Raw genomic sequence first — 14,977 nt, 5'->3', positions numbered from 1 at the left:
CCCAGGTGCTTTGGGGTTTTACAATATTCATATATCTAAAGAACATCACTCTAAAGGAGGGGGTAATCCCAGAGCCTCATGGTTCTTGACAGCCCACACACATGCATAGACAGTTAGCACCAATCTTGAAATGAACAAGTCAAAAATTGAATTCTAAAATTCCCCCCAATATATTTGCATCCTTTCTTAGCAACAGCATCACCTACTATTCACCCAGCTGTTTAAGTCAGAAACTGAAGAACAAGCCTTGATTTCTCTCTCTCATCCTCAGCTTCCAATTTACCAAATCTCATCAACTCTACCTCCAAACTGATCTTGAATAGACCTTCTCTCCATCCACTGCCAGATCTGAATCCAGGCTGCTGTCAGCTCCCACAGCATCTGCCCCTTAAAGGGGTGCCCTGTATCCATTCTTTTCTATTTCCAATTTATTCTTTACATAACACCATAGTTTTTTGTTGGTGAAAATTGAATCATGTGCTGTACACACTGCTATTTGAAATGGATAAGCAACAAGGGCCTACTGTACAGCCCAGGGAGCTCTCCTCAATATTATATGGCAGCCTGAATGGAAGAGGAGTCTGGGGGAGAATGGATGCTGAGTTCCTTTGCCGTCTACCTGAAATTATCACAACATTGTTAACTGACTATATATTCCGATATAAAATAAAAAGTTAAAAAAATTGGATCATGTCACTTCACAGACTCGGTCTCTTTAGTGGCTCCCCATTGCACTTAGAATAAAATCCCATCTCCCACACCTTGGCCGACAAGGATGAGCTGTCTCTGGCCTCCAGCCCCTTCTTGTGTTCTCATCTTACTTCCTCGGTGTTTTTTTTCCTGCTGTCTCTTCTTTGAGGTGGCCCAGATACATCTTTTTCTTTTCTTTCCTGAAAAGACACAGATCATCTTTTACAGCTAAAAACATTGATCTACCAACCTCATGTATCAAAAATGCTTAGCTTCAAATCACAGTGGCCAGGAGGTCATTGGTGATCTCTGGTGATACTGAAATTCTAAAGCAGCAGAGGAGAGAGAGATGTAAAGAAATGGAGACAGTAAGTTTGGGTAACTCATTTCTAGAAGTTTCATTGTGAAACAGAAGGGAGAGTGATGGAGGTGGCTGAAGTGAGAGGGGAGGATCAAGAGAAAATTCCTTTCATGAACTGTGATGGGATTGGGCATTGATTGAATATATCCTTGTGAGAAAGTGAAAGTCACTCAGTCATGTCCAACTTTTGTGATCCGATGGACTGTAGCCCGCTAGGCTCCTCTGTCCATGGAATTCTCCGGGCAAGAATACTGGAGTAGATTGCTGTGCCCTTCTCCTGGGGATCTCCCTAACCCAGGGAACCTGGGTCTCTTGCATTGCAGGCAGATTCTCGACTATCTGAGCTACCAGGGGGAGACGCTGAATTCTCAAGAAAGAGGAGGGACCATGGAGATGGTCAGGAGAGGTGGAAGGGTTGCTTTGGAGAGAAGGAAGGAACTGGAAAAGAGCGGGCAGATGCAGGGCTTACCGGGTGGGAGCAGGAAGAAAGGGAATTCCCATCTGATGCTTCTATACGAAACAGGAGGAAAGGTCATCTGTTTTGCAAAAGGGGCAGTGAGGTATAAGAGGTTTGAAAATAAAAAACTGTTATCTTTAGATATGAGAGGATCTTGAGAGGATCTCAGGAAGTGGAGTGGTCATGCAGTGTGGGGGGTCATTTATGCTGGAGTCGTGACGACACAGTGAGAACACGCTGCCCAGCCACGTGCCTCTCTCCAACTGTGCCTGATTTCTGGTACAGTGTGCTGGAAGCAGCTAATAGTCTCCTCCAAGTTCTAGAGAAAGACAAGAAGCAAAGCAGGTAAAGACAGCAGTTCAGTTCAGATCAGTTCAGTCGCTCAGTCGTGTCCGACTCTCCGCGACCCCATGAATCACAGCACGCCAGGCCGCCCTATCCATCACCAACTCCCTGAGTTCACTCAAACTCATGTCCACAGAGTTGGTGATGCCATCCAGCCATCTCATTCTCAGTCGTCCCCTTCTCCTCCCACCCCCAACCTTTCCCAGCATCAGAGTCTTTTTCAGTGAGTCAACTCGTCGCATGAGGTGGCCAAAGTATTGCAGTTTCAGCCTTAGCATCAGTCCTTCCAATTAACACCCAGGATCGATCTCCCTTAGAATGGACTGGTTGGATCTCCTTGTGGTACAAGGGACTCTCAAGAGTCTTCTCCAACACCACAGTTCAAAAGCATCAGTTCTTCGGCGATCAGCTTTCTTCACAGTCCAACTCTCACATCCATACATGACCACGGGAAAGACCATAGCCTTGACTAGACGGACCTTTGTTGGCAAAGTAATGTCTCTGCTTTTTAATATATTATCAAGGTTGGTCATAACTTTCCTTCCAAGGAGTAAGCGTCTTTTCATTTCATGGCTGCAATCAGCATCTGCAGTGATTTTGGAGCCCCCAAAAATAAAGTCTGACACTGTTTCCACTGTTTTTCCATCTATTTCCCATGAAGTGATGGGACCAGATGCCATGATCTTTGTTTTCTGAATGTTGAGCTTCAAGCCAACCTTTTCACTCTCCTCTTTCACTTTCATCAAGAGGCTTTTGAGTTCCTCTTCACTTTCTGCCAGGCCCAGCGGCCGACAGGAGCTGCCCTACGTCCAACAGGGGGTGGCTGCGCAGGCGCAGGAGGGCCGAGAGAATCTACTCCACGTTCAAGGTCAGGAGGGGCGGCCTTGAGGAGATACCCCTCATCCAAGGTAAGGTACAGCGGCTGCACTTTGCTGGAGCGGCTGTGAAGAGATTTTCCACGACCAAGGTAGGAGAAATCCAAATAAGATGGTAGGTATTGCGAGGGGGCATCAGAGGGCAGACACACTGAAATCATAATCACAGGAAACTAGTTGATCTGATCACATGGACCACAGCCGAACGTGGTCCACTGGAGAAGGGAATGGCAAACCACTTCAGTATACTTGCCTTGAGAACTCCATGAACAATATCAAAGGGCAAAATGATAGGCTACTGAATGAGGAATTCCCCAAGTTGGTAGGTGCCCAGTATGCTACTGGAGATCAGTGGAGAAGTAACTCTAGAAGGAATAAAGGGATGGAGCAAAAGGAAAACCAATACCCAGTTGTGGATGTGACCGATGATAGAAGCAAGGTCCGGTGCTGTAAAGAGCAGTATTGCATAGGAACCTGGAATGTTAGGTCCATGAATCAAGGCAAATTGGAAGTGGTCAAACAGGAGATGGCAAGAGTGAACATAGACATTCTAGGAATCAGTGAACTAAAATGGACTGGAATGGGTGAATTTAACTCAGATGACCATTATATCTACTACTGTGGGCAGGAATCCCTTAGAAGAAATGGAGTAGCCATCATGGTCAACAAGAGTCCGAAATTCAGTACTTGGATGCAATCTTAAAAATGACAGAATGATTTCTGTTCGTTTCCAAGGTAAACCATTCAATATTACAGTAATCCAGGCCTATGCCCCAACCAGTAATGCTGAAGAAGCCGAAGTTGAACGGTTCTATGAAGACCTACAAGACCTTTTAGAACTAACACCCAAAAAAGATGTCCTTTTCATTATAGGGGACTGGAATGCAAAAGTAGGAAGTCAAGAAACACCTGGAGTAACAGGCAAATTTGGCCTTGGAGCACGGAATGAAGCAGGGCAAAGGCTAATAGAGTTTTGTCAAGAGAACGCACTGGTCATAGCAAACACCCTCTTCCAACAACACAAGAGAAGACTCTACACATGGACATCACCAGATGGTCAACACCGAAATCAGATTGATTATAGTCTTTGCAGTCAAAGATGGAGAAGCTAAATATAGTTAGCGAAAACAAGACCAGGAGCTGACTGTGGCTCAGATCATGAACTCCTTATTGCCAAATTCAGAGTTAAATTGAAGAAAGTAGGGAAAACCACTAGACCATTCAGATATGACCTCAATCAAATCCCTTAGGATTATACAGTGGAAGTGAGAAATAGATTTAAGGGACTAGATCTGATAGATAGAGTGCCTGATGAACTCTGGACGGAGGTTCGTGACATTGTACAGGAGACAGGGACGAAGACCATCCCCATGGAAAAGAAATGCAAAAGAGCGAAATGGCTGTCTGAGGAGGCCTTACAAATAGCTGTGAAAAGAAGAGAAGCGAAAAGCAAAGGAGAAAAGGAAAGATATAAGCATCTGAATGCAAAGTTCCAAAGAATATCAAGGAGAGATAAGAAAGCCTTCCTCAGTGATCAATGCAAAGAAATAGAGGAAAACAACAGAATAGGAAAAACAAGAGATCTCTTCAAGAAAATTAGAGATTCCAAGGGAACATTTCATGCAAAGATAGCAGTAGGTTACTGAAATTTACTGAAATAAGGGATCTGGCACTCTACACTGGTAAGAAGGTTTATGAAGAAGGGGGGATAGGGCTTCCGTGGTGGCTCAGTGGTAAAGAATCTGCCTGCCAGTGCAGGAGACATGGGTTCCATCCTTGGTCAGGAAGGATCCCATACGACTTGAAGCAACTCAGCCTATGCACCACAACAACTGAGTCTGCGCTCTAGAGCCTGGGACTGGCAGCTACCGAAGCCCTCATGCCCTAGATGCCACGCTCCCTGGCAAGAGAAACCGCTGCAGTGAGAAGCCCATGCACTGCAATGAAGAGTAGACCCTGCTTGCCGCAACTATGGAAAACCCGGAGCACAGCATGGAAAACCCAGCACAGATAAAAATAAATACATAAATCAATAAAGAAAAGAAAGGCAGAAGATTGAATGCAGAAGGGAAAGGTCAGTGGACTGCTCACCCAAATGATATTGAAAGAAAGCTGCAGAGGAAGAAATTGTAAGGAAGAAATCAGGGAGGGATACTTTTGAATTCATTTTTATAGACTGGGGTAAGAAGGAGAGATCAGAAGTTGAGCAATAGCTATCAGTTCAGTTCAGTTCAGTCGCTCAGTCGTATCCGACTCTCCGTGACCCCATGAATCACAGCACGCCAGGCCTCCCTGTCCATCACCAACTCCCGGAGTTCACTCAAACTCATGTCCACAGAGTCGGTGATGCCATCCAGCCATCTCATTCTCGGTCGTCCCCTTCTCCTCCCGCCCCCAACCTTTCCCAGCATCAGAGTCTTTTCCAGTGAGTCAACTCGTCGCATGAGGTGGCCAAAGTATTGCAGTTTCAGCCTTAGCATCAGTCCTTCCAATGAACACCCAGGATCGATCTCCCTTAGAATGGACTGGTTGGATCTCCTTGCAGTACAAGGGACTCTCAAGAGTCTTCTCCAACACCACAGTTCAAAAGCATCAATTCTTCGGCGATCAGCTTTCTTCACAGTCCAACTCTCACATCCATACATGACCACGGGAAAGACCATAGCCTTGACTAGACGGACCTTTGTTGGTAAAGTAATGTCTCTGCTTTTTAATATATTATCAAGGTTGGTCATAACTTTCCTTCCAAGGAGTAAGCGTCTTTTAATTTCATGGCTGCAATCAGCATCTGCAGTGATTTTGGAGCCCAAAAAAATAAAGTCTGACACTGTTTCCACTGTTTTTCTATCTATTTCCCATGAAGTGATGGGACCAGATGCCATGATCTTTGTTTTCTGAATGTTGAGCTTCAAGCCAACCTTTTCACTAGGAGCAAATTTCAAGCACTGAGTGTCAAAACAAGGAAATCTCAAATTATTGGGAAGATGAGCTGGATTTACATGATGAAAAGGCCCATGGATCAACTTGGGTTCAGGAGGCCAAGAACGGGTTGGGGGGAAAAGTCACTGGAAATAAGGAGTTGAAGGATTTGAGAGGTCAGAGTCTTGGATGGGTCTGTTACTCACATGGATCTTGCAGGTGTCCAGGGGGACAGCAGGACTGGAAGTGACAGAGAGACTCTAAGTCAGCCTTGAGGTCCTCCAGGGAGTGGTGGGGAAGTCAACGTATGACAGTGATGAAAAGGGAGTGAGCCCTTCACTTGATGGCTAAGCCTCAAAGGAGAGGATGGGGAGCAAGGGGCTGGGTGGGGCAGTGGGTAGCCAGGGGTGGCATTAAACCCACCTTCCTATATGAGGAGAGGGTAGCAGAGAATATGCAGTCTTGTCTTAAGAGGAAGCAGTGTGCTCTTGGGGAACCAACTTTTCATTAAAGAGGGAAATGTAATCAACCCTATAAGAAGTTGCGTATGTAGGAGACCTTGATGATTTCAGAACAAACAGTTCCAATGGGTGTGTATTTCAATGGTCCCAAATGCCTTCTCATTTCCCTATAATTTTCATGAGGGCCTTAGAAGAAGATGCAGTGAACCAGAAACAAACTGTGTTGGGCACGATGTCTACAGTCACCTAGTGGGTGCTCATGACAAGATGCAGCCCCAAACCCACCCTCCTGAGATCTGCAGGAGAAAGGCAATCCTTACCTTTCTTGCTGGGACGTGTCCTGGGTGCCTCCTGGAGATCCTTTGGGTCACTTGGTTCAGGGACATCCTCTCTTCTCACTGACAAAAAAATATAATTCACTTTAGAACTCAGAGTGGGCTGATGAGAAAGTGTTGAGAGATTCTGGTGGGAGAAGCAGAGTGGAGAGCACCCCTAGCACAGGTCTGGGGACTCACCAGGTTCCCCGGCTTGGCCTGGGTTTGATCAACTTGTGGTTCCTGCTCCCTGTGTGATTATCACAGTGGACCCGGAACAACTGTCCCACAGAGGAGGGCTCAGTCTGAGTTCTTTAGAGAGATTCCCCTTTCCCAACGGAAGAAGAGCAAGACTCTCAGCAGCCGGCCTTTGCCACATGAAAGGTACATGCTATTGCTTAGATATCTGTGATGGGATATTTTTAAACTGCTGTGTCTGTGATTATGCATCTTGAGAAATAATGAAGAAGAACTAAGTGCCTTATACACTTCCATCTATCTGCTGTCAAAGAAAGCAGGAGTCGGCTTGTGCTTGCTAGCATTTGTTAGCCGCAAGAATACCCCAAATTCTGCTAGCTTTTGCTGCCCTAAGAAAGAAAGAAGGACCTGAAGCCATATCAAATAAGGGCCCATGTCACCAATGGCAGTCACCATCTTGCTTACATAGTACTATGAGATCTGTGTCAAGTTCCAGCCACAGAGGAATAGCTAACTGAGGCAGCTAGCCAGCAGTCCCCAGACTTTAAAAATGATTGGTTGCATTTCAAATTATTTAAATACCTTAAAAATCCAAATGATGTAAAAAATGATACAATTTGAAACTGAAAGTTCCTACTGTAAAGGTGGGGGCTGGAAAGAAGGACCATCCACGTCTGGGGCACTGATTCAGTGTTAGGGTCACACAGTATTTTTGTTTGCTTTGCATTCTTTTTTGTCTGGTTTTCCTTTGCTGTTCAAGCTATAGCTCAGGATAACCAACATAGCTGATACGGGGAAGTTTATTTTTCCAGAAGCAATTCGGCATTCAACATCATGGAATGCAATTTTCAAAACCCAACCTATGTAAATATAAGGGCTAAATGACCCAATTTCAACGAGTAAATTGCAAGGGAGGAAAAAAGGCACAAAAGTTGAAACTTGCCATAGTGGCAGAAGGATGGTGTCTTTTTATATATTTATTGGCCACCCTTTGATTTCTGTGGGATCTTAACTCCCAACCAGGGACTGAACTCACGCTGCCTACATTGGAAGGTAGAGTCTTTACCACTGGACCACTGAGGAATTCCATTTAAAAAAAAATTATTTTAAATTGGAGAATAATTGCTTTTGCTTTGCATTTTGATGCAGCAGTTTGGAATTTTACCTACTCAAGTGGCCTCTGGGAGTTGCTGAGCCAAATAGTCCTTCACACATCACCTGGCAGAGGAATGTTCTCTGTTTGCAGACTCCTTAGTGGTGTTTGAAGTCCAGGTCTTGATACTGTGCAGGACCCTGAGGGGCTCCTGGGCACAAAAAGCTTTTCTCTGTCCCCCATTTCTTGAATACAGGAAATAGGCTTCATCTGACCTCCAAAGCCTTCCCTAAGTTCCAACCAGGAGGTTCAAACAGATGCTAATTAGGGAAGGGAGTGGGGTGTGGAGATAAGGGAGAAAGGAACAATAGTACAGCCTGGGTTCCCCCTCAAGGGAAATACATGGCAATGTCGTGAGCTGTTTTACAGATACTGAAACCCTCACCAGGTGGGAGAAATTAACAGTTTGCTGCCCATAAGCACAGAAACCCCAGAATGGTAGAAACAAAAGGTTGATGATGCTGTCTCCCAATTACCTCACCAGCGACCAATCAGAAGAACATCCATGGGCTGATCACACCCTCTCTGAAACACTAATATAAAACTTCTCACTTACTCTGTCCAAACTGGGACACACAGTTTTGAGGACATTAACCTGCTGTAGTCCCTTTTGCCTGGCAAAGCAATACACCTATTCTTTTCTACTTCATCCAAAACTCTGTCTCTGAGATATATCAATAATTCGGTGTCAGGGTACAGAGCTTGGATTCGGCTTTCAGTCGGGCAAGTACTAGTGGGGTTCCTGTTCCTCACCCTTAGTGTCCCTTCTCTATCCACCTCTCCCAGACCCATCTCCCTCACCCCACCATCCATCCCTGCCCCTGGGACTGTCTCCTTTCAGGAGCTGTGGCTTCCTGTCTGTTCAAGCTCCTGAGGGCAGAGAGTGAGCAGCAGTGGGAAAGCTGGACCATGATGGTGGTGGAGAGTGGAGAGAAGAGCCCTGGGCCTGGATGTTCCAAATGGCTTTTCCTCATGGAAGACACAGAAGTTAAGGTGAGTGAGTGTGTGTGTGTGTGTTAGTTGCTCAGTCATATCCTACTCTTTGTGACCCGACGAACCCGCCAGGTTCCTCTGTCCGTGGGATTCTCCAGACAAGAATATTGAGTGGGTTGCCATTCCCTTCTCCAGAGGATCTTCCTGACCCAGGGAACCTGGATCTCCTGCATTGCAGGCAGATTCTTTACTATCTAATCTACCAGCGAAGCCCCAAGGTGAGGCTGAGTAGTTCAAATCTAGATTACCTGGCACAGGGTCTGAGGAAGTGCAGGGCATCTCTTGAGTGTCTTCTTTATCTTTTATTTGAGGTGTCAGGTTGTCACTGGACACTGAGCAGAGAAAGAAAAGAAACTTCAGATCCCAGGACCCACCAGCAGGAACTAGAGGTGGGAAGAACCAGAACAATCAATCTATTCTAGCAGGTAAAAATGATGGGCCAGCTGAGCACCAACACTCTTCGAGGGCAGGGTAGGCAGGGAGGGAGAACAATCATTTCCTTTCTTTCTTTCTCCCCCTCCCTCACCTACTGGCCTTGCTGCATGGCTTGAGAGATCTCAATTCCCCAGCCAGGGATCAAATCCAGGCCCATGACAATGAAAGCACTGAGTCTTCATCACTGTACTGCCAGGTAATTCCCCAATTATTTCCTTTCAATTATTCTCTTATTGATGTAAAAATAGCACTTATTTTGTTTTAAATCTGGAAGATGGACTTTTGTTATTGGCTTTATGATTATGTTAACCTTGTGTGGCATGCAGGCATGCTCACTAGTGTCCACCCCATGGACTCTTTTTCCACCCCATGGACTGCAGACACTAGGCTCCTCTGTCCATGGAATTCTCCAGGCGAGAATACTGGAGCGAGTTGCCATTTCCTTCTCCAGGGGCTCTTCCTGACCCAGGGCTTGAACCCCCGTCTCCTGCAGCTCCTGCACTGGCAGGCAGATTCTTTACCACTGTGACACCTGGGAAGCCCCTATGTTAACCTTACTTGGATGGTAATTTTAGACGAGTGAAGAAAACATTTGGACCACATAGGACCCTTTATTCCCAGTATTGGAGAGCTTAGAATCCATGATACCATTTTTAACAGTGGCCAATAATATTCCACAGTTACATTTTACATAATCAAAGTGCTTTATCCTGATGGTTGGGGGAGATAAATGACATAACTGTAGAAGTGAAATCAGGCCCGGCAACCTTTAAACATTTGATCATCTTTCCTAATAACTTCAATAACATTCCTCGTAGAATCCAAGTTATATGAAAACGAATCTGGTTTAAACAGATGTCCCTTTAATCAGAGGGTGAGCAATCTGTAAAGTGTTGAGGCTGCCTGTTGCCTGTTACTTGTTAATTCAGAGCAGTGTGTTTTGAGTGCTGTGTGGGCAGGGCTCTTGGACATCACAGTGTCAAATGGCTGTGACAGCATCCCTGACAAGAGGTCAAGTGCATTGACCTCTGCTTCTTTTTCCTTGTCACACTGGTTCTTTTTCCTGGGGTTCCTGCCACAGCGTTCTTGACTTACAGACAGTGTCCTCCCTTCATAGCCACCTTGAACCCGGGCGAGTCAGCTCCAAGCAACACTGCTCTGAACAGGGTCAGGGGAGTGTGGGCATCCTTTATGAATATTCATCACTTATTTGGGATGTTGTCATTGGTCATTTATGTGTGTGAGTGTTAGTTGCTCAGTCATGTCCAACTCTGCAACCCCATGGACTGTAGTCCACCAGGCTCATCTGTCCATGGAATTCTCCAGGCAAGAATACTGGAGTGGGCTGCCATTTCCTTCTCCAGGGAATCTTCCCAACCCAGAGATCGAACCTGGGTCTCCTGCATTGCAGGCAGATTTTTTACGGTTTGAGATGCCAGGGAAGCCAGAAGAAAACCATCGTAGGTTACAGGGACAGGATGTTAGGGAGAGGAACGAACAGTTAAAATGCCAGGAGCCAGCAGAGTACAAGAGCCAAAGAGCAGAGGCTTGAGCTGTTCTAGGGGTTGGAAGCAGGTGTTCTGGGCTCCAGGCCTTACCCAGGCTTCTGGCAGTGCCCACAGTCTTTCTTGGAAAGAGCTGTTGTGTATGGTAGTGGGAACTCGGGAAGGAGCAGGTCAACAAAGAGACAGGACCCTGGGGTTCCGGGGCCACAGGCACCCTAGGCTGGGGAGGCACCGGTGTTGGATGGACTCTGTCTCACCTGGATTGAGTCTTCCTTCCTGGATGGTTCCCTGGAGAGCCACGGTGAGGCCGGTAGGGCTGGGCCGCTCATGCGGGACCTCAGAACTGTGCTGGGCGGGTGCTCCGGGCTCGCTGACACTGGGTGCACAGGGTGGGAGGCTCCGTAGGGGGTGTCGGCAGGGGAGATGCGGCAATAGCAGGGCCCTCGGGGAGCTCCTTCCTGTTGGGTTGGCAGGGGCTTCGAGAGGGATGGTTGTGATTCTGCTCCAACCTCCATGGGAAGTGACAACTGGGATTGGCGAAGGACCACAACGTCGAAATTGTTTGGGGAAGAGATTTCATTTTATTTTTTTAACTTTATATTTTGTGTTGAGGTATAGCTGATTGACAATGTTGTGATAATTTCAGGTGAACAGGGAAGGGACTCAACCTTCACTCAACACAGATACCTGTATCCATTCTCCCCGAAACCCCACTCCCCTTCAGGGGGACATACATTGAACAGAGTTCCCTGTGCTATACAGGAGGTCCTTGTTGGTTATCCATTTCAAATACAGGAGTGTGTACATGTCCGTCCCAAATTGGGAAGAGATTTCTTTATACTTCACATTCAGTAGGACAAAGTCATGGAGGTATTCACTCTCTCACAGATGTGTAGAACAAATCCACCATCCATTTGTGGAGCCGGTAGATTTTCTTTCTTTGATGTGGCCATTTAGTGCAATACAGCTGTTAACCTCTGATGTAACACCAGAGTGGTTTTCACATGTGAAGTTGAGATTGGTTTTGTACCCAGGGATTTAATTTTCTTTAGTTTCTCTCTAGTTTTGGTTTCAAAATTTAGACAATTATGTACAATGCTATAATTTTAAATGTTGTCCTTGTTTTAAGAAATAAACATCTCACACCTCTCTGGAGCAAATAAGAGAAAATATAAATTCCTTCACGCTTCCCTGGTGGCTCAGTGGTAAAATAATCCACCTGCCAATGCAGGAGATGTGGGTTCGATCCCTGGGTCAGGAAGATCCCCTGGAGAAGAAAATGGCAACCCATTCCGTGTTCTTGCCTGGAAAATCCCATGGACAGAGGAGCTTGGTGGACCACAGTCCATGGGATCACGAAAGAGTCAGACACAACTTAACAACTAAACAACAACAACAATTCCTCTGCACAGTGTATGTTTTTATTTTTATGAAAGTCGTTCAGTTGTGTCCAACTCTTTGCAACCCCATGAACTGTAGCCCACCAGGTTCCTCTGTCCATGGGTTTCTCCAGGCAAGAATACTGGAGTGGGTGCCATGCCCTCCTCCAGGTGATCTTCCCGACCCAGGGATCGGACCGGGGTCTCCTGCATTGCAGGTGGATTCTTTACCAGCACAGTGTACTAGGATCCTTATAGTCTAGTTTCTGCTCAATTCTGCAGACTCAGTTTCCCTGCCTCCTTGCCTTGCACCCTGTGATCTGGCCATTCTGAACTTCTCTCCCATCCCACAACCCCAGGGCTTGGGCTTCCTGCCTGCTGTTTGTTCCCCTGCATATCCAGGGCTGGGTTCCTTTTATGATTCTTCTCCATTTTGTCTCAATCAGTGAACAAAAAAACTAAAGTGAGGCCAGATTTTGGAGACGATCCCAGAAAAAAATCACAGAGTTGGATCCAGAAAGATGCTAGAGCTCAGTCAGGCTGGGGGTGGGGGGTGGGTTAGGAGTATATTCAGCGTGTGCATCCCTTTGACTCTTAGACTTACTTAGCCTGGCCTTTGAGAACTTGTTTCTCCCAAAACTGCCCTGATGCTGCTGTGATCTCAGGCCTACGTGCAGCTGTGCCAGGCTAGGGGACATCTCTTCTCTTCTGCTGCCCTTTTAGCTCAAGGAATCATTTCTCCCTTTGAGAAGGAGCCTCTTGATGGTAAAGTGTCAAAGAGCAGATGAAGAGCTGTCAACAATGGTGGCTCCAGTAGTAAGAATGCTTCCATTCAGTGTCATTTGCTGATCCTTTCCTCATGGTTCTCAAATAAATGAACCATATACTTTGACTAAACTAAGTGATTTAACTGCCTGCTTCTCTTACTCTTGCTTTTTTCTTCCCAGCAATGTCATTGCTGTTTTAATACTTTATTTCTTCAGTTCTTCTCTTCCTCAGGGAACTTCATTTTCTGCTTCTTACTCATAGTCTCTTTTTATCTCTGTGTCCACAATTCCTTCTCCCTTCTTCTTTAGCTAATTTTCTTCCCTCATTTAGCTTTATAATCTGCCCTGTAGCAGACTGTTTAGAATAGTGATTAAGGGACTTCCCTGGCAGTTCGGTGGTTAAGACTTCATTCACTTTCTAATGCTGGGGGTGTGGGTTCCATCCCTGGTCAGGGAGCTAAGATCCATCCCACATGCCTCATGGCTAAAACCTAAAGCAAAAGCAATACTGTAACAAATTCAATAAAGACTTTGAAAATGGTCCACATCAAAAATAAATCAAATTAAAAAAATAGTAATCAAAATCTTGGACCCTAGTATTAGGAGATCTAAGTAGGACTCCCGGCTCTGCACTTAGCAGACAAGTAACTTTGGGAAAGTTATTCTCAGCCTTAATTTCCTTATATGTCACATGGGGACAAGAATGACTTCAAAGGATTGTTTTAAAGATGACATCAGATAATCAAACAAAGTGCCTGGAATAATGTCTGGTACACAGTAAGCACTCAGAAAAAAAAAAAAACCCAGCAACAAGGACCTACTGTATAGCACAGAGAACTATATTCAGTATCTTGTAAAACCTATATTGGAAAAAAAATCTGAAAAGGAACATAAATATATAATTGAACCACTCTGCTGTATACCTAAGACTAATATAATATTGTGAATCAACTGTACTTCAACAAAGAAAAAGAGGCTTATTATTATTATCCATTTTTCTTCCTCTTTGGCTCTCTTTCTGTCAGGTTAGGTCTCTTCTGTCGCTTTATGTGTTCCCTTCCCTAGAGACTGTCCGGTATACTAAATTGTACAGTCACCTCCCCTGATCCCTCCCACCCTATAGAACATGTAAGACTGAATTGGTTATATCATCTAGAAATTCACCTTCGAGAACCAGAGCCAGGGGTTGTTTTCCTGCCACACTCCTGAGAGAGAATGGTCCATCTCTTTCCAAAGAGAAAGTGGGGAGTTAAAGTGCATATTCCTCAAGGCAGAAAACCAGTATGAACTTTTAGCATACCAACTTCTATCATGTTCCTAAAGCCCCAAAGGTATTCATGAAGCCTTGGACTTCCCTGGTAGTCCATGGGTCAAGAACCCACCTGCCAATGCAGGGAATATGGGTTTGATCCCTGATCTGGGAAGATCCCACATGCCACGGAGCATCTAAGCCCATGTACCGCAACTACTGAGCCTGTGCTCCAGAGCCCCTGTGTCGCAACTGCTGAAGCCTGAGTTCCCTAGATCCTGTGATCCTCCGGAAGAGAAGCCACTGTATTGAGAAGCTCAAGCACTGCAACGAAGTCTAGGCCCTGCTCACTGCAACTAGAGAAAGCCTGCTCAAAGCGATGAAGACCCAGCACAGACAAATAATAATAATAAATAAATAAAATTTTTAAAAAAGAAGCTTCATACCTCTTGTGAAGCTATTGAGAGTCGTTATGAGGTTGGGGTATTCATTCAGGTTAATTTGGCTGAACAGTAGCTTCAGAAATGACAGACTAAATGTCTTCTCCAGTTGGGTAAGAATGTTGTACACGACTCTGGGTAAAGGGACCAGATTTCCCCAGGCATCCATAGATTCCTTAAAAAGCAGAATAAAGGATTATTATACATGATTATAAAATGGAATGGAGATTTATTACACATTTGTTGTTTTCTAAGCTGTAAGAAAGCAATTTTTGCTCTCTTAAGGAATTTAATGCAAACTGTGTAGCCAAACTCTCTAACATAGAGAAATCACATTTCTGCATGTTTACTTTTGGAGCTTCATATATATTGATAATTGGGTGGTTAGTCACAGGAGTTTAAAATAAGTCTCTCTCGTGAACCTTATTTTAGGTAC

The 14,977-nt window shown here is 45.3% G+C and overlaps 1 protein-coding gene across 7 annotated transcripts in view; it reads right to left on the bottom strand.

Annotated features, from left to right (window-relative positions):
- Nucleotides 1–14,977, bottom strand: part of LOC129537711 (sp110 nuclear body protein) — a 41,215-nt gene that overhangs the window by 21,815 nt on the left and 4,423 nt on the right. For 5 of the 7 annotated variants that reach the window (XM_088845022.1, XM_088845031.1, XM_088845014.1 and 2 more), the window contains exons 3-7: nt 14,548–14,716; nt 10,964–11,233; nt 9,015–9,098; nt 6,429–6,506; nt 762–890 (exon numbers count right to left, since the gene is read on the bottom strand). In XM_088845022.1, coding sequence (XP_088701148.1) covers nt 762–890; nt 6,429–6,506; nt 9,015–9,098; nt 10,964–11,233; nt 14,548–14,716 — 730 coding nt within the window. The remainder of the gene's footprint in view (nt 1–761; nt 891–6,428; nt 6,507–9,014; nt 9,099–10,963; nt 11,234–14,547; nt 14,717–14,977) is intronic. The other 2 variants (XM_088845030.1, XM_088845028.1) reach the window with 2 other exon arrangements.

This window comes from Moschus berezovskii, chromosome 2, assembly GCF_049115385.1.
Source record: "Moschus berezovskii isolate FMDL1 chromosome 2, NW_MosBer_1.0, whole genome shotgun sequence".
NCBI lineage: Eukaryota > Metazoa > Chordata > Mammalia > Artiodactyla > Moschidae > Moschus > Moschus berezovskii.
This window is presented reverse-complemented; position numbering and strand designations above follow the sequence as displayed.